Source organism: Ammospiza caudacuta, chromosome 3 (assembly GCF_027887145.1).
Source record: "Ammospiza caudacuta isolate bAmmCau1 chromosome 3, bAmmCau1.pri, whole genome shotgun sequence".
Lineage (NCBI taxonomy): Eukaryota > Metazoa > Chordata > Aves > Passeriformes > Passerellidae > Ammospiza > Ammospiza caudacuta.
The window spans coordinates 114,914,396-114,937,904 of NC_080595.1; the positions used below are offsets into that span (position 1 = coordinate 114,914,396).

General features: G+C 49.4%; 1 protein-coding gene across 1 annotated transcript in view; it reads right to left on the bottom strand.

The window, feature by feature from the left end:
* Nucleotides 1-21,077: 21,077 nt before the first annotated feature.
* BLK (BLK proto-oncogene, Src family tyrosine kinase) overlaps nucleotides 21,078-23,509 on the bottom strand; it is a 35,628-nt gene continuing 33,196 nt past the window's right edge. Inside the window, exons 12-13 of the mRNA XM_058800712.1 lie at nucleotides 23,235-23,366; nucleotides 21,078-21,721 (exon numbers count right to left, since the gene is read on the bottom strand). Coding sequence (XP_058656695.1) covers nucleotides 21,513-21,721; nucleotides 23,235-23,366 — 341 coding nt within the window. The 3' untranslated portion in view covers nucleotides 21,078-21,512. The remainder of the gene's footprint in view (nucleotides 21,722-23,234; nucleotides 23,367-23,509) is intronic.

The window sequence follows — 23,509 nt, forward strand, 5'->3', positions numbered from 1 at the left end:
TTCAGACTAAACTTTAATTTGCACGCTCCCCCTCTCAAGGGCACTTGGTGTTTTTTGAGGCCATTGTTTCACCGCAGAGAACTGGAAGGTTCTGGTTTGTGCCACTGTCGATGGAGGAGACAGCACCAGTGTAATTACAGCACGTTCCCTCCCTGTGGAATTCAGGAGAGACCAGCTCCTTTTATAGCCTGGCCAGAGCCCCTCTGAGGGGCTGCTCTTGTGCCTCCTTTATACCCTCTGTCCCCGGGGCTGGTGTGAAAGTGCTACAGCATTTGACCTCGAGCCCTGCAGGTCCTCTAAGTGGTTCCTAGAAAACCCTCCTGGCACTTTGCCCACGGGGTACAGTCACTGTGCTGCTGCTGGCCTGTGTCTCTGCAAAGTCCCTGCTGCTGCAGACACTGTTCATAGAGACTAGGCCCTTAAAAAATTCACATTATGGCTTAGAGACATGGCTTAGTGCTGGGCTTGGCAGTGCTGGGTTTGCGGTTGGACTCAAACTCAGGGGGCTTTTCCAGCCTGAATGGTTCTGTGATTCCCTGCAGTGTGAACTGCCCAGATGAGCATGTCTCCTGTTTCCAGGAGCTCTGTTCCTACCACTTCCTAGAGAATGCAGGAGCCCTTTTCCTTAGTAGAGGTTTTGCCTGTGCCAGGGCAGATGTTGGGATGCAGATCAGGAGCCCTCCCTGCAGTGATCTCCTGCCAGAGCAGGAGTGCTGGTGGGGAAGAGGCAAGGGGCGGGTTGAGAAGAGAAGTCCTGAACTTTTGATGTCTGGGAGGTGCTTGTGCTGTGGGAAATCTGGGCCTTTTTGGTGTCCTGGTAGTTGACAGCAATGTCTGGTCAGGAGGATTAAATAGGGAGAAGGGACATCACTTCATGCTGCTTCCCAGCCTTCTGAACCCAACTTCCAGCCTAAATCACACAGAAATATCAAAGCACAAATGAGCAGCATGTTCTCTCTGTGGACCTGTGACCTCCGTTCTGATGGAGCTGTGATTTCCATTCTGTTTCTGTCCCTGGGAGCCCATCCTCTGGTTGTCCCCCTGCATCCCAGCCTGCTGCTGTTCCTCCACATTCCCAACCACTGGAAAATAAAGTCAATTGAATGTAACTCCTTCCTAACAGATATTTCACAAGGGGGATTGACCTTCCTATGAAGTCCTTCCTGCTCCTTCTGTAAGGACACAGCGTTTCAGTGAAGTCATCCTGGAGTGTTTCTCTTGGATTGCAGAAGCAGGATGTTGCAAAATCCCTGAAGACTCTGGGAGACTGAGGTTGGGTGGAAATTGAAGAGTCTTGTTCTCCAGAATTGCTTGGATGTTTTGGCTTTCCTCATCCCAAGGTCCATGAAGTGGGGACAGAGTACCTGAGGGTTGTGCAGAGTGTGTGTTGTTTCCCAAGTGAGACAGATTTAGTTCTCCACTGGGTAGAGTGATGGTCTTGGAAGTGAGGTGGGATTTAAACTCTCCTCCTTGAGTGTCTCATCATGCTTCTCCCCAGCTGTGAGACAGAGGCAGTGCAAGAGTGGGATGAAGAGAGCTCTGTGTTATCACAAATAACGAGAACAAGTGGGTTTCTAATCTCGGGGATGAGATGATCTTTTCCGTCACAGGACACAGCTCCACTAGTAAATAAAACAGTGCCAAACACAGATACTGGAACTTGATTGTATCTGTTGTTGACACGGTGCTTGGCACAGTTTTGGCCCTAGCCAGCCACCCTAAATCTGCACAGGGCAGAGCACAGGGATGCTGCTTCACCCAGACATAATCCTGATGGAACATTCCAGTCTTTTGGGGTGCCCTGTATGAAGCCCTCTGGGTGCAAGGAGCATATGGCAAAGCACAGCTGAGCCTGTTGATGCATCACTCCTATTGTGCTGCTTCTTAGAGCCTTTACATAAACATTTGCAAGTGGCCAGGGTTGGGAAAGAGCCCATGAGCAGATAGGGCCCTGCTCTGGCTCTGTGCGGCCGCTCAGATGTTTCTGCTCTGCTTTTCATGCAGATGAGCTTAAACCACGGCAGAGGTCAAACCAGCACAGGATATCTTTAAAAAGCCCAGAGCTGAACCAGATAGCTCTTCTCAAAAGCCTTCTTTTCCAGCTCTTTTTTCCGTTCCTGCCATACTCAGGTCATGCCAGAGTTTCTGCTTGGAAAGTGCAGGAGTTGTATGTCAAAAAATTTGCAAGGAATAAAGAACTACAGAAGAAACGGGCAGATTGCACAAGACAGTTCTTGTTTATCTTGCACTGGGGCTTGCAAGGTTGCAGAGATCCTCAGGCTGAGCTTGGATGGGGAGGAGATGTCCATTAGCTCCTTCTCCTTGATTTTCCATGTAAAGCTTTCCCCCCACTTTGCCACTCTGGTCCCCCCAGCACTGCCCCTGCCCCCCGTCCCATTAGGACCCACGGGCTGTCGGAAGCATAATGGAAGAGAGAGCTTTCATCCATCACAGACCTTGAAGAGTTCAGCAAGGCAGAGCCATCACAGAGGAGAAACATTCCTCCGCGAATCCCCTCTTGTCTCTCGGGTGGGAAGGGGGAGGAGGAGGGAAGAGATAAGGCCAAACTAATTTGTCTTTTTTAATTGGCTCAGAATACTTGAACGAAAGCTGGTTTGTTATCCTTGGCTTTGCTCTGGCAGGCGTCCAGGATGTAGGGCAGGGCCAGAGGCTTCTGAAGAGTTAACCTCTTCTAAATATCCTATTAGGATCCTCTCCATTTAGTGTAAGGACGATGTAAGCAGAGTCAGAGTGGGAGGGCCTCTTTGGCTTTCTTTTTTCCCCTTTTCTGGTGGAAACTCGGCTTTGGAAGGGACACTGGGACAGGCAGAGCAGCAAAGGCCTGAGGATGAGAGTCTGCTGGTCAAATTTTGCTGTGTGCACTGTAAACATCCAGACCTGAGCTAATCACCCTGAGCTCACTTTGTAGTCAGTGAAGAGAGACACACACTCTCTGAGGCACAATTGAATCAGATCTGAGAGAAGTCAAATGATTCAGGCCTGGAGTGACTGGAAAGGGAGAATAGAATGGTTTGGAATCACAGAATCACAGAATGGCTTGGGATGGAAGGGACCTTAAAAACCATCTAGTGCCAACTCCAAGGTGTTTTTTCCTCAGGATGTTTACATTTATTTGGGGTCACACAGATGTGACAACAGATCTGTTGGGAGGCCTGTGCAGGTCTTGAAGGATGAGGGCATCTAAAATGGCACTTGATCAATGGGCAATGGATCAATCTGATAAAGTCACTGTGGATGACTCAGGCTCTGGATGTCTGGCCTTACTGAGAGGCCATGTCTTGTATTGAGAGTTGTGAAGAATCAAGGAATCATAAAATTATCTGGGTTGGAAGGGACCTTAAAAATTGAAATGGACCTCATCCATTTCAATCCTCCTGCCATAAGCAGGAACACCTTCCACTAGAGCAGGTTAAGAAGTGGCATCAAAGTCAGGCTTGGGGTTAGATTGGCTGGCGATCCACGATTTCTGTTGAGTGACCTGTTTGTTGTAAAAGAGGGATTGCAAAATCCTTTAAAACAAACTCAAAGGCATATTTACAAGATTGTTTAGGCATGAACTCCACCTTCATCAGTCTTTGTGCTCATGATGTCTGACAGACAAAGTGGTGAAGCTCACTTCCTTGAAGGGTCCCAACTGTACCTTTCATGAAGATGGATGACATGGGCCAGGCTGGTCCACGGGGCTTGGAGCAACCTTGGGCAACGGAAGGTGTCCCATGGCAGAGGGTGGAACAAGATGAGCTTTAATATCCCTTCCAACCCAAACCATTCAATGATTTTATGTGTATGGAGCTGAGTTCAGGACAGTGTTGGTGAATCTGAGAAAAACTTTGGACTTTTCCAGGCTCCTCACACACCCAACAGAGGTCCAGCCAAGAGGCATTCTGCGGAAAACCAGTGATGCCGCATGCTTTGGCTTCCTACCGTGCACAGAGGGGTGAATTCTCTTTTTTTTTTTGCAGAGGGTTGCAGTCCCAGGTCAAGGCCTGTGCCCTCCACATGTCTGGGAGCATCAAATTTGCTTTGGTCTCTGACAGCATTACTGCAAAGTAATTTCTCTCTCTGGGCCATGCAGCTTCGGCAGGGGAAGAGGCGAGAGGCAGAGCCCAGCAGCTCTGACAGACAGTTTGCAAGGTCCAAGGGTTAATTCTGTGCTCCACTATAAATTTCCCTTTGTAGAGCTGCTAGGCCTAATTGATTTAGGAGCCAAATTCCCATTTCTCAAAGAAGACTTATCTGGACTTGCAAAAAGTGGAACTTGCTTTCAACCCCAAAGTGGGACAGTTAATGTGCGTTCTACACGTCCTGCCATCTTAAATCATGTTAATTAGCAATGTCATTTAATTAATAGAAATGCCTAATTACTTTTTTTTCTCCCCCAGAACCCCATATTGCCATCAAAACCCATCATGTCGGCAGTTCAGTTGCATTCCTCAGCCTGATGGAAAGGAAATCTACGTTGTAGAGGGGTGTTTGTACAAATAAAAGCCTACAAAATGAGAAAGAGGAAAATGCCCTGGAGAAATATATATCCAAGACTGGAATGGTACAGCCAGGGCTGTGTTTGGCAGGGTTGGAAATCCCTGCTCCTTTTTTCATTGATGGAATCTCCTGGAGTTCATCCCATGTGACCCAAGTAATGCCATCACAAACCAGTCCCAGCCCAATGGATTTTGCTTTTCCCGAGGTTTAATCAGCTCCTTTGACAGATGCAGGCACAGAGGGGGTGGGCCTGCAGCCAAACACTTCTGTGGTGCCTCCAGAAATGGGTCTTGTTCCAGAAGTCCCAAGACGCCTGGGGAAAGTCACATCCCATGGCAGCTGCCACAGGCCCAGGCAAGGATCAGAGAGCCCCAGGAGTGAAGGGGCTCCTTGAGGGCATCTTCCCCTTCCTCCTGCCCCAAAGCAGTCAGTACCACCCTGCTTACCCTTGCCAGGGCTGTTCTGAACAATGCTGAGTTTCCCAGCAGTTTCTCCTTCCCACACTTCCCTGTCCTTGCCATTCAAAGTCCCTTTCCTCCCTTCTTTTACCTCTCATGGAGGAATGTCACTCCTCAAGTGTCCCTGTAGTCTAACCAATTTCACTTCTCCCTCCTTAATCTGACTCTCCTGCTCCTTTACTAATTCTCCTGGCATTTTTTTGGGCTGTCCCCAGTCTGACCCCTCTTTCCCTTGGAGCCTGGAGGGGGGGCCCAGTGCTCCAGCTGAGACCTTCCTAGCACCAAGGAGATAACTCCAGAGCTGACTCCAAAGATAATGCCGTAACTCCATGGAGCTTATCCATGGCTCAGACACTTCCCAGCCTCCCAGAGGTTGGGAAGAGGAGTTCCCATTATGAAAGGAGGCGGGGGAAGGCAGACCTAAGACACCCCACATTTTGGTGCCCATTTTGGTGTCCACACCACATTTTGGTGTCCACATCCACCTGGCCAAGCCTGGGGTTCTGTTGCTGAGCGGAGAGAGGAGCTGTGGTGGCTCCATCAATACCAGGGTGGGATTTGGGTGCCACAGGGGGGGTCTAAGGTCATTTTAGTCTGAGGTCCTGCTGCCATTTGGCCTTCTGTTGATATCTCAGGTGCTTTCAGACTTTCTCAGTGCCTCTATTTGGCCAACTGAATCGTATCTAAGTGAATTAAGGGAATATAAAGGGAATATAAAGGGAATTGAGACATCCAGATCACTCAAAAACACTGACCTGGGGAAATTTATTAGTCTTAATCCACAACTGAGTCCTGACTTGGCATGCCATGTCTCCCAGCCTCCCTTGCTGTTTCACATCTCCGTTCTCCATTCCCATCACTTTTCCCCTTTCCCTGCTCAGTGGAGGCATTGCAAGACCCCTTCCCTCTCCACCCCTGAGCATCCCCCAGGAGCAGAGCACTGAAACACCTGAGAGGGACACCAACCCTTGGGATTTGAGCCTTGTGCAGAGGAAAGGGATGCTAAAACACCTTCCCTCAGCTCCCCTCTCACTTCTGAGCTTTACCTGGTGAGGAGCTGTCTCCTCCTGCCTGGGGATGTGCTAGAGGCTGAGCAGAGCCCATTCCTTCATGGAAACCCCCCTTCCCTTTTCCATGGCTCTCAGAGGCGGGCACCCCCAGCCCTGGGAGGGCTCTGACAGTAACCATGCCACGGGGGCTGTCAGTCAGAGCAACCTTGGGCAGTGTCAGCCGCAGTTCGCTGTAATCTCCCGGGGGGAGAGCGGTGCCAGAAGTGACAGCTACCTTTATCCACATCCCAGGGATATAAACAATATCCTGGAATAATGACAGGGGGAGCATAAGCATCAATATCCTTCAGCTGCTTCTCCCCCCTCTCTCTCTCCAGCCCGGAGTATGTTCCTGAAAAGCCTCGTTTCCTAATACCTGGGGTTTCTTTGCTTATTAGCCTTATCTGCTGGAGCAAAGTACCTCGGTGAAAGACATTTTTTGGTGACGGTTTTTTTCGGAATGTTTTTGTAATCCTTGCATTTATAGGCAAAGACAAGGAGATCAAAGCTGCCCAGGGTTTATAAAGCATGTCAGGCTGAAAGTTTGACATCAATTAGAGTGATATACACGTTGTCCAGATTTATGAGAAAACACTGATTTGGCCCCATCCCCTGCCCCCCCCAATCAGTGGAACTCTTTGCTGTGACTTGCATCTCTTTTCAGGGCCTACTGATGAGTGATCAGGGATCTGTGACCCAGTGGTTCTTCCCAGCTGGAATCCTGCATGCACTGAGTTGGCCAGACTCAGCTGCTTCCATTCACTCTGCCATGGCAGTGCAGTCAGAAATTATTCACTTGAAATGTGTTTTAGAGGGGATGCAGGACTGACAATTTAGTTTTCCTCTTAATGCTCTTCTGCTTAATACTATTTTGTGGTGTGTCTTAAGCATTCTTTTGCAGTAGAAATGACTTTCACCAGAAGGAATGGTTGAAAAATGTAAATCCTTCATGGTTTGGCTATAAGTGGGCACATTTTCTCTAGAAAGGCAACTGAGGGATTTCCTAATGAGAAAGGTTTGGGTCCTCATCTCTGCCATGTCCCAATGTGGACACCCTCCCTGTGACACAGCAGGGAAGGGCAGGGGAGCATCATGGTGGAGTTTTTCAGAAGAGATTTCAGCTCACAGTCTCTCTCAGGCTCAGGAAAATGAAACTGAAATCATCTGGCTCCCAGAGAGGAGCCATGACCTTCCCTTCAGCCCTCTTGATGAAAGTGGCTGAGTCTGTAACAAAAAATAAGTGACTTGTAGAGCGTGAAGGCAATGGAGGGGAGGGAAGGCTGTGGCTTTCATCCTCAGGCTGCTCCCCTGCACAGGTGGCTGTGCTGTCTCTGCTTTTGCCTTGATGCAGTGACAGGGTGGGGATGGAGCTGGAGTCTGATTTATAGGCACAGCCTCCCCTCTCTTGTGATCTTCTGGGATTTGTACAAAAGTTTGGGTTGGAATGGACGTTTAATGGTCAGCTAGTCCAGTCTTCTTGCAGTAAACTGGGACACCTTCCACTATCTCAGGGTGCTCCAAGCCCTGTTCAACCTGGCTTTGGACACTTCCAGAGACCCAGGGGCGGCCACAGCTTCTCTGGGCAACCTGTGCCAGGGCCTCACCACCCTCACTGTAAAAAATTTCTTCCTTATATTTAGTCAAAACACAGCCTCTTTTAGTTTAAAATCATCACTCTATGTCACAACAGGTCCTACTAAAATTTTGTCATGTGAGATGATTGTGATTAGCAAAACCTGATCTGAAGGAACATCTTGAAAAACCATTTTTGGGGCTCAACTATGTGTTTTGCAGACCCCCTGTCTTGGGGAATTTGGTCCAGGGAGAAGATCTGAAATGTCAGGAGAAAGTCAGCTGTCCCCTAGATGGAGGAAGTTCCTAGACATGGATTTGGAAGCAATGGAGCTGTGTATGGATCTGTTGTGCAGATTTCATTTACCTCTGGTGCCTGGACAGGCAGCAAATCCCACAGGATCATTTACCTCTGCACGCTGGAGTAAATATGAAAGCAGTCCTGAATATTTGGCAGCCTAAAAAAAGGTTCTGGATGTAAAAATGGCCAAAGCAAAGGCAGGGTGGGGGATGAGGATAATAAATGCAAAATGGAGAGTTTATCCCTAAATTAGACCTGGCTTCCATGTCATTTCCCCTGCTGCCTTTCAGATATCCTCCCAGTGTTTCTTGGCAGTCCCTCCGCATTTTTAACATCCAAATTTTCCTCATTTACCCCAGCGTTCAGTGCTCTTCCTGTGTCTTGTGACCGAGGGTTGATTGCGATGGACGCTGCTCCTCCAGAGCAAACCAGGAGCTGATTGTCCCTTTAACCCTCCTGAAGCACAGAAATCCACCCAAACCAAGGAATTCTCCCAAAGCACCTATGGCAGTTAGAAATGGAGTTTGCAGGTTGGAGGGAACAAGAGGTGAAGATTTCAGCAGCGATTTTTGTCACTGTGTTGTCACAAGTTGTTCTATGCCACAACCATGTAATGAGTGCAGAAGCTTCCAGCAGGATTTTCCATTTCCTCCAGTGCTGCAAAGATTCTCTCAAATCTCAAGGCTCCTACACATCTCAACACCTCCTCCAGATCAGACTGCAGGCAAAGGATAAGATTTCATCATTTATTTCTTTTTCATGGAAAATATCTCAGCAAAGTGATTTTCCAGTCCCTTTTTGGGTGTTGAGTATGTCCTGTCATGGTCACTAGAGGTGTCACCCAGACCCTCAGCAGACCCTGGAAGGATTCAGCTTATGTTAGACACCTCCATCCAGCTCTCCAAGCTCCACTGACTGTGGAGCCAGGGGACTAGGATGAATTCAGATGCCTAAAAACATCTTTGATAATTTCTTGGGATCCTTTGGCTCTGTTGCTGCGTGCTGAGTGCTGTGGTCCCATTTATCTGGGAGTGATATTTGTGCTATCCAGCAAAGCCCATTCATGTGACCCAGCCTGTCTTCTGATCATCCTTTGGAGGAGCACTCTGAAAATTCATGTAGATCCATGAGTTGGTCTGGCAGATTTTGTGTCTCTGCAGCAAAGGATGCTTGAGAATGGACCAGAATCAACATTTATGGACCAAAAAGCAGATGTGGATCCATCCACACAGCTATTGTAAGCTGAAATGAATGAAGAATCCCTGTGGGACCACCTTTAATGGCTTTTTCTTAATTTCTGCAGCTATTTAGGACCTCAAGGTGCTCAGGTTTTCTTGAAAGACAACCAGCAGTTTGTGCAGACCCCAGTGGCTTGGCATTTCCCACCTTGGTATTTTACTGTGGGAGCCAATGTTGTATCAGTGAACTGAGCTGAGTGATTCAGTTCACCAGGGAAAGAAATATTTGTTACAACTTCTCCTGAAGAGATTTTCAAAGGTTGTCTTTATTTGTGGTGCAGCCACATCCTTTATTTCTCATTCTGGGCCAAACCAGAAATTACCTTGCATGCCTGTTCTGCTCATTTCTCCCAGATTTTCAGAGACTTTCAGCTTTTCTAAGCTGTGCTGTTCAGTCCATGCCAGCACTTGTTCCTCATTTACAAAGCCATAATGAGCAAGTCCAGTCTGGGAAGGGCACCAGAAACTGGGACTCCTCTTCCAAAGAGCTGCCTGTGGAAAAGCTGCCAGCCAGAGAGAGAAATGCTCTGGTGTTCCTTGTTGTCTACATGGCAATGGGGTACAGGGCCAGAGTTTCAGCTGTCCTGGCTGCATGCTTCCTCCTATGACTGCAGTGGGAAAGAAATGGGAATCCATGAAAATCATTAGAAAAAAGGCTGAGATAATTGGTATTGTTCAGTCATTTTGAAACTCAGGGCAAAATGCATCAAAGTTTTCTCCATTTTTGGTTTTGTTTTTTTTTTTTTTTTTTTTTTTTTTTTTTTTTTTTTTTTTTTTTTTTTTTTGGTTTTTGTTTTTGTTTTTGTTTTTTTTTTTCTTTTTGGCTGAACTTGCCAAATTTGGCCTGAACTTGCAAAGAGACTTGATCTGCCAAAACCTGCATTTTTGAGTGAATTAATGATGGTCATGAAAAATTTCAGCCAGCTGAGACAAAACCCAGAGCTGTCTTGAAGAGATAAAGTTAAAATGGTGCAAAAGTCTTTCCAGACAAGCCTTTATGGTTAGCTCCTTAAAGGAATGCATGTACCTAACTCCCTCTCAAATGATGGAGAGCCACTACTTAATTCTTGGATGACTTTGGCCCTTCATGTTTAGATGATGATGGCTGCTCCTGACAGCAGGAGGGACTGGACCAACAACCACTGAAAGCAAAAAAGCAGAATTCACACTAATTCCATGCACCCCATCCAAGGATTTGCACAGATTTCCTACAGGACTGTGAAGGCAACATTTAGTGGCACAGGATTGGGTCTGACCCTTCTTCCTCTGAGCAAATTCCTGCACTTGGCATGTTTCAAGCCCAGTTTGCTTTAGATTTAGCAGTAAAATGCAGTTTCTGTTGACAAATGCCAGTGACTGTCTCTACTCCTTGGCCTTGCTTCGTTTTCAAATCAAAGAACAGCCTCAGCATCCTCCCTCATCCTCCCTTTTATTTCCCTCTTGGCAAAAAATAAAGGCGTATATTTTTCCTAGGATGCTGGTATCTCTGCCCAGAACATGCCATGACATTATTTTTAACTCTGTTTTCTCTTCCTTGCTTTTCTTTATGGAAGAGCCTCTTTTTTCCTTCATCTGCACCCACATCTGCTTTGCCCTTTCCTTCCCTTCCTCGCTGCTCCTGATAAAACACATTGGTCCGATTCCAGCAAAATGCCAAATGTACTGTGCAGGGAGCTGGGCAGAAATGCCTCTGCTGATTAAATCACCCTTTTTAAATAGCCTGAGCTGTTCATGTCAACCCTGGTGCCAAACAATTTCTTGCCTACCCAAATCCCCTCAGCAGCAGCACATGAGTGGCAGCCAACCTCTCTTGCTCTTGGCTTGTGCTGAGAAAAGGCAGCTAAAAACCAGACAGATATGGAGATGTCTCCTGAAATAACAGGAGGAGGTGAAGGAGAAGGAAGAAACATTTCTGGGCAGACTGGACTTTGCTTTTCACCCAAATTCTGTTGTTTTCTTGCTGAGTGTGGGCTGGGTGTTGTGTGAAGAGCCTTAGAGGGTTTGGACCTTTCCTTTCTGGATGGATGCACAGGGCAGGGAGGGTTTTGGAAAGTCCAGATTTCTCTTGGTGACCACCAAGGTCCTGTCACATAAAAAATAGGTGTGTAAAGAATACAGAGAATATATAAAAGAAAAAAAGGTAAATACTAAAAATGGCATTACTTTGTCTTTGAGATCTTGTGGCACTTCCTGGTGCTGAGTTTTCTTCTCAGGAACGTAGGGAATGGGATCTAAAAAATATCCCATGGGAACTTCTCAGCCTCCTGCTGGGGATATCCAGCACTTTCTGTTGAAGCAGGAAGAAATATTTCTGAGCAGACTGGACTTTGCATTTCACCCAAATTCTGTTGTTTTCTTGCTGAGCGTGGGCCGGGTGTTGTATGAAGAGCCTTAGAGGTCTGACTGTCACATGTGGGGTGTTTGTAGGTGGGTTTGGAGCTTTTCTCTGCTGGATGTACAGGGCAGGGAGGGATTTTGGGAGGCTCTTGGTGACCACCAAGTCCTGCCACCTACAAGGTCCTGCCACCTACAAGGTCCTGCCACCAAGGTGCTGCTACACCCTGGAGCCACCAGCTCAGGGACCTGGACTGGAGCATCCTGTGCCCCAACTCCTGTAGGAATGAAGGGGGTAGGACAGTTGGGAAGGATGGAGATGACAGATCTCTGAAGCCAGGTGGTGGAACTTGTGGTTTATTGCAAAGGGCCTGGGTGCAGGGGCCTGTTGGGAGCTGCCAGACACAGCTCAGAGCAGGCCCGAGAGACGTAAAGAGAGTGGGAAAGAGAGAGAAGCAAAGAGAGTGTAAAGAGGATGAGAGAGAGAGAGAGTAAAAGAGGATAAGAGAGCAAGGAAGAGTAAAGAGAGCGAAGTTCGCGTAACAATACAATAAATCTTCTGTGCTGAATATTCTAATTTTCACTAGCCAATCTAGTACAGGATACAAATCCTATAGCATTTACATACAGCCTATCAGAATCATTACATTACCATACTGTGTTACATTTTAAATCCTAAAAACTCCTCTTTGGGCACCTTCTGCCGAGCTAGTAGGGTCTGCTCTGCCCCTTGGACCTGTCTGCAAGCAGAGGGTGTTGTTCCACCAAAAAGGGATTACCTTCAGCCAGCCACACCATTGTTTCCCAGGTGTTCAGCAACTAAGGTATCTCAAAGCTTGCTTTCATTTCAATTTCACTTATAGTTTCTATATTCTCAAAATCTTTTGCCAGGTAATCATATTTAAGCTTTCCTGTTTAATCTTCCCCAACAAATATAAATAATGGAAATAACATAATATAAATAATATAAATAATATAAATAACATAAAGCTTCCCTGTTTCATCTCCCCCACCAAACCCCGTTATTCCCCACTGCTCTGCCAGCACAGCCCTTCCTGTTCCCAGCAGGAGTCAAGGCCTCGGTGGCAGCAGAGCCTGACGCAGGCGCTCCCCCGTGACGCCTCCGCTGCTGCTGGGGACAGAACATTCCCCAGGGAGGCCGGGGGGACAGGCACAGATGTGCAGGGATGTCACCTTGAGCGGCTCCACGGCCAGCAGGGGTGCGGCAGGGTTGTTTTGCCGTCCTGCTCCAAGCAAGAGGAGGAGGAGGAGTGTGGCTGGCGGCAGGGATTTCATGGGAGATTGTGTTGGAAGTAGCCAGCACAGCTGGGCTCTGTCCCGTGGCCTTCACCTGCTGCTTTACTCGGGGAAGAGGAGAGATGTGGCTGTAGAGCTCTTTGGTTTCTCCTGCTTTCATATTTTGTTTTATCCCCAGGTGGAAGGGCCCTCTGGTCCTGCAGCGTGGGTTGGGTCCATCCTGTTAAGCTCTCTTCATCTTCAGAAAAGGATGGCCAGGCTTACAATGATTATTGGGAATGCTCACAATGATTATTGGGAATTTGGGAATGGTGTCTGGCTCATAAAAATGCCAAAGCTGTGTCTGGGACTCACCTTGATCAGTGCTACCCAGGCCAAGGCAGACCTGTGCCAGACTAAGCAGGATGGAGAGTTTGGAGATGGAGTTTCAAAGGGGTTTTTCCATGTTCCTAGGAGAGACAGAGAAATGGGGTCATCCCCTTTCCCTTCATCCATCTTTTTGGGCTCCTCCTGCTTCAAAGCAAACATTGGTTGGGTATTTCCCCTGCAATGAATTATCCCAATATTCCTTCCTTTTGCATCCAAGTGGGACAAGGCCCAGAGAGTCCCTCTGAGTAAAACACAGCCCATCCCCAGGGCTCAGGCCTTCCTTACTTGTGTACAAGGAGCTGAGGGTGGGAAGCTGGAGAGGGGCTTAGGGCAAGACATGGAGGGACAGGACACAGGGAATGCTTCCCACTGCCAGAGGGCAGGGATGGATGGAATATTGGGAAGGAATTGTTCCCTGTGAGGGTGGTGAGGCCCTGGCACAGGGTGCCCAGAGAAGCTGTGGCTGCCCCTGGATCCCTGGAAGTGTTCACAGCCAGGTTGGTTGCTTGGAGCACCCTGGGAATGGTGGAACAAGTTGATCTTTACGGTCCCTTCCAGCCCAAACCATTCAAGTATTCTGTGAAACAGAAGGTGAATTTAGATCACCAGCCTGCTGGGTGCTGCTTTTCTCCCAACAAATGGCTTTACATTTTCATGCCACACTTGGGGCTGGGAAGTTATTGGTCCATGCCAAAGGCTTTGCAGTGTTCCACTGTCCCACTCTTTTTAGCTCAAATCCATAAGAGACAAAGCAAGGCAATAATTTAGAAACAGCATTGGTGTTTCTGTAGCACCACACACCCAAACTGCATGCAGAGCACACACACAAACCAGTGCTCTCACCCCTGCAGCCTTCCCTGAGTCTCCAGCCCACTGCATCCAACACTCAGCCGCAGGCTGAGCCTCTCCCAGCAATTTTGGCTCCGAGCAGCCAAAGTGGCAGTGAGGAGAGGGCAGGGGGCTGAGGGGGAAGGGTGCAAATTGCTTGCGGAGGATGCTATCACGTCAAACGCTCTGTTTACAAGCTGCTGCCAGGTTATTGAAGATCAGAGAGTCCCTGGCTCTAAACACAGCTACTCCTGGAGTGCAGCGTGTCGGGGCTGGTTGATACATGTCCCTTCAGTGCCCTTGGGGTGACCCTGGAGACCCTGGAGTTATCAGGGGGAAGCGACCGTGCGGTGGGGCTGGGGGACCACCTACGGTGCCAGGGGAGCTGTGGGGAGATGCTGCACAGCCCAAGGGCAGGAGATCTGCAGATACAGAGGGCTCCTGGCCCGTGTAGAGACAGGGCTGGGAGCCTACAGGGGCATCTAAACACCTGGGATAAACATTTGCCAGCCCATGGATGGCAGATGTGGCTTTTTCCAGTCGGACCAGTTGAGTTGATTAACGTCCTCTGTGGTGTTGGCCCATGGAGAGAGGTGGCTCTGTCCATCAGTGCTGGTGATTTCAGGCAAATTTGTGTTTATTGGTTGTGTCTGGGGTATTAAATTCAACCCAGCAGGAATCTGAACATCTGCACTGCTAAATTCTTAACCCGTTCCTCACAGAAAGTATTAAAAACCCAAACAATCCCTGGGCATCAGATTGGAGACAGCATGCATCAAAAACAACTCCCAAAATATATTTTGGATCTGTCCACACTGTTTTGGAGATTGAGAGAGTTTAATAGCATGGACATGGCCAGATAAGGCCTCAGGACCAGGGGAAAGAACTGGTGATTTTTTATTTACAATCACAGCTGTACTGAGTAGGTGTCAAAGTTTAAGGAACTGAAGGGTCAACACCAGCCAGAGCAGCCCTGGCAGTGTTTGTCCTGCGAAAGGAAGGCCCCTGAGATCCTTGTTTGAAGATGATAAAGTCTAGTGAAGGTGTCCCTGTCCAGGGAGGCTGGAACTGGATGATCTTTATGATGTCTTCCAAACCATTCAGTGATTCTGTGATTTTATGAAAGTTGGTCAGATGCAGATGGGAGAGGCAAGGTGTGATATTAATTTCTGATCTCCTGGATGGGGCAGACCAGTTGTTCTGGAGGTTTGATCTGGATAAGAAACCAGGGCTAAAGCCTCTCACATTCACCTGTTCAGAGCAGCTGAAGATCCCCCTGCCTGCCAGAGCACAATCCCCAGTCAAGGCTTGGAGGCTCCCTGTGGTTATGGAATCATTTAGGCTGGAAAAGCCCTCTGGGATCATCAAGTCCAACCATCTCTCAGCACTGCCAAGGCCACCACTCACCCATGCCCCCAAGTGCCACATCCACATGGCTTTTCATCCCTCCAGGGATGGTGATCCAGCCACTGCCGTGGGCAGGCTGTTACTTCATTTCCAGCAGTGCCCTCATTCTCAGACATCAATATGCTTTAAATTCCTTTTCCTGATCATGATCCTGAGCACCCCCAGCCCACGGCAGTGGCCTGACCACTGAAAACTCCCACCACCCTGCCACAGCTGCCTTTCCACTGTCTCCACCCTGTGGCTTCAGCCTGCCCTTGAGAGAAAAGAGGAAAGATAAGGTCAGAAAGAAGGTTCAGGTGAGGATGAGTTAAATATACACTTGAAAGGCTGAGGGGAATCTCCTGCAGAGATTCCTGGGGAGTCTCTCACAGAGACAATGATGTCTGGCTGTCACAATCAGGGTGACATCTGGCATTTAGAGGATTGGTGGCTCCAGGGAGATGTTCCTTCCTCCTGCTTTGCTGGCAGAGACCTGTAGCTCAGGTTTAAGGCAAGAGGACAAACTGGCTACAAACCTTTTTTTGGTGACCATGAGGATGGCAAGGCCATCCTCAACTCCATGGGGAGTCAGAGCTGGATCTCTCCATCCTCAGCTCCAAGGGGAGCCAGAGCTGGATCTCTCCATCCTCAGCTCCAAGGGGAGCCAGAGCTGGATCTCTCCATCCTCACCTCCAAGGGGAGCCAGAGCTGGATCCCCAGTTGCCAGCTCCCAGGACGGTGAGCAGGCCAGAGCAGCTGGCCTTCCCTTCTCTCCAACACTGGATAAACTGCTAATTTTAGTTGGGAGTGACCTTGGACAGATGGAGGGAGGAGGAAACCCTGCAGAAAGGAGGTCTGGAAGCAGCCTAGGAAAGGAGAACCCATGGCAGGTCACAGCCTGTCTGCAGTGGTGGGCAAACCAAAACGTCATGGGGAAGGTGCAGCATGAGCCCTGGGAGAGCAGAACAAGGAAATCAGTGATTTAGAGATTTCCAAGCCAGGGATGGTGCTGTAACACCTGGCTCAGCCCCCTGAAGGATGAGAAATCCTCCAGAAACAGCCCCAGCAACCCAACACAAACCTCTTTGGGGCAGCCATGGAGTGACCAAGGAAAATGCTTCCCTTGAGCCCTGTTATCCCTGGAGGGTTTTCCTGGCTGCTGATAGAAGTGGAATGCTGCCCTGAACAGCCAGTGGGGATGGAGAGGACTTTCCTTGGGCTGATTTTTGCATATTCTGTCTCTGCTTCCCACCAGGACACATCTGTGCTCTCTGCCAGTCTGGCTGTGGCACACAGACCCAGCTTCTCCTTGGTCAGGGGTGCTCAGGGATGGCCACAGATGCTTTTCAGAGCCAGCCTGGAGTGTCACCACCCTTGGGGATGCTCTGAACCATGACTCCTCAGAGAAGCAAGCTGGGTGAATTCTCCCTTGGCTACTGAGCAGCCTGGCCAGGGAGGGGGCCCTAGTGGAAAAAGTGATCCTTGTTCCCTTTGGTGGAGCAGCCCAGAGCCCAGAGCCCAGCCTGGCAGGGCACTGATGCCCTTGTTTGCTCTGCAGTATTTGCCAGGGAATATTTACCCCGCTGTGTGTGGGTGGAGGTAAAACAGAGCAAGGTGAGGGCTCCTCACCACCTCCCTTCCCTGGCAGCCTCCATTTGCAGGGCCAGCAAGGCAAGCTCCAGGCAGCCTGCCCTGCACAGAGCAAGTGAAGACACTTGGATCATCCCTTTATCCTCTTGGGAGAGATCCTGAGCCCCTGGAATGTGGCAGTGAGCTGTGGGTGAGCAGCCAGTGCTGTCCTGCTCCAAACAAGAGCCCAGCATGGGAAGGCATTGAGATAAAATCCCATTTCCCAGGAGGTGGGACAACGGCTCTAAGCAGAAGGAGGATAGATTGCAATTAGGAATTAGGAAGAAAGTCCTGTCTGTGAAGAAGCTGTGGCTGCCCCTGAATCCCTGGAAGTGTCCAAGGCCAGGCTGGACAGGGCTTGGAGCAACCTGGGATGGTGGGAGATGTCCCTGCCCATGGCAGGGGGTTGGATCAAGATTAACTTAAAGGTTCCCTCTATCCCAAAGCATTCTGTGATTCCATGGCTCTGTGACATGACTTTGGTGCTGCTTTGCTCTTGTTTTACCCCAGCTGACCAAGCCCATCTCACAGCTCCAGGGTCCAGCTGCAGATGGAGTGTTTGCTGTGCTGAATCTTTCATTAGACATGAGAAAATCCACACTGCTGGGAGTGCTCGGGTTCTGAGGAAAGCTGGAGCTCACACCTTACCAGACAGACAGACAGCAGCAAAACCACCCAGTGCTGCAGCTCCCCACAGCCCTGCCCTCTCACTGGTTTCCCTTTGCTCTCCCTCCTCTCTCCCCTCAGCACCTGCTGATTTTTCCATGCCAATCTCCCCTGCTGGCCCTGGCTTTGAGTTTCCAGATGCTCTCCCCACTTTGCCAAGGTGTCACAGGGCACAGCCATTGCTCTGGGAAGGTTTTGCATTGCAGCCAGAGCTATTTCTACATCTGCAAGGTGAAGAACTGAGAAATACCACAAAAACCTTCTCTCCAAACCCTCAAACCACTTGTAAACAGGGTGTTAATGACAAGGAACTCAGCTCAAGACCAGACATTACTCACAGAGATGAAATTTCAGACAGAAGATGGGGATGCAGTGACAGGACCAAGACTGCACAGGAAAGCAAAGACCAACAGTGGAGGCCTGAATCTTTCAATGTGAGAATTGGAGATACCATTCCAGTGGCACCTAGGGAAGAAATACAAGGATGATCTTGGATATCATGCAGGATATACATAACTTGATAACATTTTTAATCCTTGTCTGGGCCATTCAGGGGTTCATGCTCTGTCTGTGAAAAGGTATTTCACAATATATTTCACAGGTATATTGTGAAATACCTTTGCACAGCCCAACAATTTCTTCTTGGGCAGGTTGAATTTGAGAGCCTGGATCACTTTTATCACCTTTCTCCTGCTCCAAGACTCCCCTGTGAGCCTCTGGCTGGAGCTCACACATGTAAAGAGGCACCAGGTTGGTATGGGGACAAAAGGGTTTTTCCAGAGCTTTCTGATGGCATTGGGGACATCCTGGGCTGGAGGTCACAGATGCTGCACCCCACTCCTCACCTGGGATTGTGGCTGCACCCCCTGATGTCCATGCTCAGGAGGGCAGGTCCTTTTCTGCCCAGCAGTGGTGGAGGAGCTGCAGGACCCATTTCCCAGTGGTTTTGGTGGGTGTTTTGTAAAATTATGGATGTTTTGTAAAACCATGGCTGCTCACAGAGCTCACACTCTCCCTCCATCCCCTGGAGAGGCTCAGCTTGGTGGCACAGCCCCAGTCTGCTCCCCAAAGCAAGGGAAGGGTTTCCAGTGGCTTCATGGAGCCAGATCTGCCCCAGGGAACAAATTCAACATGATTGTTCAGCAGGAACAAAAAGGACTGTGGTGTCCAGTGCAGAGGAAGCTCAGCCCACAGCCTCTTGTTATGTTCACCCTGGGCTTGGCCACGTGCTGCAATTGGCCATAAAAATATCCATTTCCTTTCTAATTTGAGCCACAACACTTGACACTTTGGCCTTGGGCGATAATGCAATGTACAAGTGCTCAGCAGACACCCTGCAGCCCTTCTTCCTGCTTTGCTCCAGCACAAATCATCCACAGCATTCACTTCAATAAAATATTAACAGCCAAGGAGTCAAACAGCTTTCATCTGTATTTATTTCCTGACTATCATCTCATTAACAGGAATCTGCTGGTTCTGCATGGAGTTCCTGGTATCTGGTAGAGACCAAGCTGGAGTTCAAACAAGGGGAAAGACTTCTCCTTCAACTCCAATGAAGTTACTGAATAAATGGCTTTCCCCCCGCCGTGGTTTAAAAAGGGATTTGTGTAATTATAGCACGTGTGACTTGTCCCTTGGGAACCACAAAGGAACTGGACTGTCCCTGATTAATCTTAAATTGTTTTTAGGACTTACCAGCCTTGAGTTCACAGGGTTCAGCTTGGGAGGATGGAGATCTTTTCTACCCAAGGTTTTCCACCCAGCTCCAGTGTGGTCCTAGAAGGATGCAGGTCTCCCATAGACCTCCATCCATCATCCCTATGGAAAAATCCCAGACACCTTAGGGTTTATGCACTAGACCTAAAATTTCTGAGACTGGGTCATTTCAGCCTGTTCCCTTCTTTCTCAGTCTGGGAGATAATTTATTGTTATTAAAGCCTCCTTTCCCCCTCAGGGGGACAGCTCCTTTTTCTCCCAGGCTCTTGTGCAACAGTGGCATGAACAATAATTCTGTGTCATGGCTTGGGCTTGGTTGGGTGCTTTTTCTGACACTCATGACATAGAATCATAGAATGGTTTAGGTTGGAAGGGATTTTAAGGATCATCTCATTCTAAGCCCCCTGCCATGGCCAGAGAAACCTTGCACTATCCCAGGCTGCTCCAAGCCCCATCCAACCTGGCCTTGGACAATTCCAGGGATCCAGGGGCAGCCACAGCTTCTCTGGGCACCCTGTGCCAGGGCCTCCCCACCCTCATTCTAAAATCTTCCTTATATCTGGTCTAAATCCACCCTGTTTTAGTTTTGAAAACATCACCTCTTGTTCCATCACAACAGATCCTGGTAAATGTCTGTCCCTATCTTTCTTACAAACCCCATTTGAATATTTTAAGTTCTACCGGAGATTTCCCTTTCCATCTCTGCTGTTTCTTTCTCATATCTTCCCTTTTCCACTGTGAAATGCACCCTCTAGAGCTGGACTCAAAATCTACTTCATGGAGGAGAGAACAGCAGATGAAACTCCCTGGGGAGATGGTTCTGGAGCGTTCCCCCGTGCTCCAGCCTGGAGCTCACTCCTGTGCTCCTCACACTCCTCCCATGTGCCACCTGTGCCCTTTTCTTTGCCCTCCACTCCTCAGCCCAGTGAAACTCCTGACTGGAGCCCAGCCTGAAGCCTCTTTTGGGCATTCCCCCGGGTTGGAGATTCACCATAAACCAGGCAAATTGCATTTGAACCCTCCTGGGCTGGGTGTGGAGTGGCACCTGCCGTGCCCTTGCACCGGGAGCCTGTGCAGCAAAGGCTCAGCCAAGCGAGGAAGGGTTTTATTTCTGAAATAGTTTTTTTTTTTCAGATGAGTTTTTACTTCCCAAGAGCCGCCCAGATTGGCTGGGAAGGAGGGACATCTCGTGGCCACACCACGAACATCTCTCCTCGGGCATCCTCGCCTTCCCTCCCTGGGTACCACCCTAGCATCATCATCTCGCTCTGCCCAGGGAGTCCCTCGGCCTCTCCCTCCTCCTCCAGGGGCTCGCTCACACACTGACACCTCAATAAAGAAATCCTCGTATCCAGTTTTTTATTACTAATTTGAGACAGAGAGGGGCATCACCCAGCAGGTGGGGCCCAAGAAGGCGCGGACAGGACACCCGCGGCACAGAGGGGGTGCAGCATCACCAGTAGAGCGTGGCAGTGATTCTTCACCCCCAAACCACCACCCTGACACCTCAATAAAGAAATGGGAAACCCTCGTATCCAGTTTTTTATTACTGATTTGAGGCAGAGAGGGGCATCACTCGGCCCAAAGAGGTGCGGACAGGACATGCTGTCAGCCCTGCCTGTGGCATGGAGGGGGTGCAGCATCACCAGCAGGGTGGGACAGGGATTCTTCACCCCCACACCACCACCCTGACACATCAATAAAGAAGTGGAAAATCCTCGTATCCAGTTTTTTATTACTGATTTGAGGCAGAGAGGGGGCATCACCTGGACCAAGGAGGTGCAGACAGGACACACTTGCAGCCCTGCCCATGGCATGGAGGGGGTGCAGCATCACCAGCAGGGTGGGACAGTGATTCTTCACCCCCACAACACCATCGTGGCCACGGACCCCTCTTCCCAGAGCTGCAGCTGTGGGGCTGAGGGGCTTTTCTCTACCCAGGTGGGTCACAAAGGAGTTTTCTGTCCTTCCTGCCAGAGGTGATGCCTGCCAGGTGCACACAGCCCTGTGCCACCTCTCAGAGCCACCTCTTCAGTCTTTGCGACAGCCACAGAGCCGGCAGCATCCTCCTCCCTTGTGTCTCTCCTCATTCCCCATCTCCATGCGCGGATGGGAGGAAGGGAAAGCTGAGCCACCGAGCCACCGAGCCACCAGTGGGTGGTGGCTGTCGTGCAGCGCTGTCCCCAGGGGCTGGCGGGGCTGTGGCTCATTGCTGAGGCTCGGGCTCGTACTGCTTCTCTGTGGAGGTGTAGAAATCCTCGAGCACCGACTGCAGGTACTCGAAGGTGGGGCGCTCCTCGGGGTTGCTGCGCCAGCACTTGAGGATGATGCTGTAGAGCTCCCCGGGACACGACTCCGGGCAGGGCATGCGGTAACCCCGCTCCAGGTTGCGGATCACCTCGGGGTTGGTCATTCCTATGGGGGGAAACACAGCCCAGCAGGAGTTATTCAGCACCCGGGATAGGGGGGAAGGTCAGTGCTGCCCGAAGGTCACACCCAGGTAGGGATGGAGGGGCTGAGGTGGTTCCTGAATCTGGAATTCCTGAATTCTGGAAACTTTTCCTCAGGGTTGTGCTTGCTCTCCATGCCTCTGTCCCCTCCCTGATTCCCCTCTCTGAGTTTGGCTTTGCACAGGGATAACTGAGGGAAGGAAAGCCAGCTTGAAGGAGCTCTTGTGACAAGAGGGACATTGAGGAGCTGGAGCGTGTCCATAGAATGGAATGGAGCTGGAGAAGGGTCTGGAGCACCAGGAGGGGCTGAGGGAGCTGGGAAAGGGGCTCAGCCTGGAGAAAAGGAGGCTCAGGAGGGATCTTGTGGCTCTGCACAACTCCTGACAGGAGGGGACAGCCAGGGGGGTTGGCTCTTCTCTCAGATAACAAGAAGAAATGGCCTCAAGTTATACCAAGAGACTTTTTGACTGGGTATTAAAAACAATTTCTTCATGGAAAGGCTGTCCAGCCCTGACACAGCTGCCCAGGGCAGTGATGGAGTCCCCATCCCTGGAGGGATTTACCAGACGTGTAAATGTGGCACCTGGGGACATGGGGCAGGGGTGGCCTTGGCAGTGCTGGGTTAATTCAATTTAGAGGCCTTTGGCAACATATACAATTCTGTGGTTCTGACAGACAGCTGGGTGTCTCTGGGCACACCTCAGTGAGTCCTCCAGGCCCAGAGCAGCACGGGGTGCTTGGAAGTGCCTGGACACTCATCCTGCATTCCCAGCACCCTGTAACTGGACAAGGAATCCTGTACCTGATAAGGGATCCTGTACCCAGATAAGGGATCCTGTACCTGGATAAAAATCCTATACCTAGATACAGGATCCCGTACTTGGATAAGGGATCCTGTACCCTGATAAGGAATCCTATACCTGGATAAGGAATCCTGTATCTGGATAAGGGATCCCATACCTGAATAAGGGATCCTGTACCTGGATAAGGGATTCTGTACCTGATAAGGGATTCTGTACCTGGATAAATAATTCTGTACATAGATAAGGGGTTCTGTACCATGATAAGGGGTCCTATACCTGGATAAAGTATCCTGTACCCTGAAAAGGGACCCTATACCTGGATAAGGGGTCCTGTATCTGGATAAATAATTCTGTACCTAGATAAGGGATCCTGTACCCTGATAGGGGAATCCTGTACCTGGATAAGGGATAATACACCTGGATAAGGGATCCTATATCTGGATAAAGGATCCTGTACTTGGATAAGGGGTCCTGTACCTGAATAAATAATCCTGTACCTAGATAAGGAATCCTGTACCAGTATAAGGGATAATGTACCTGGATAAATAATCTTGTACCTATATAAGGGATCCTGTACCTAATAAGGGATCCTGTACCCAGAAAAGGGATCCTATACCTGGATAAATAATCCTGTACCTGGATAAGGGATCCTGTATCCAGAAAAGGGATCTGTACCTGGATAGGGGATCCTGCCGAAGGTGATGATCTCTGTCAGGAGGATCCCGAATGACCACACGTCAGATTTAATGGTGAAAACTCCATAGTTAATGGCCTCTGGAGCTGTCCATTTGATGGGAAATTTGGCACCTGTCCCAAAGGAAACAAAGGGAAATAATTCCTGGAGTCAGAGCATCTCCCTCACCTGTCACAGGGATAAGAATTCCCCCAAACCAATCCCTGGTTCCTTTGGACTCTTGATTATCATTCTGTGGTTCTTCCTAAGAGAGAGG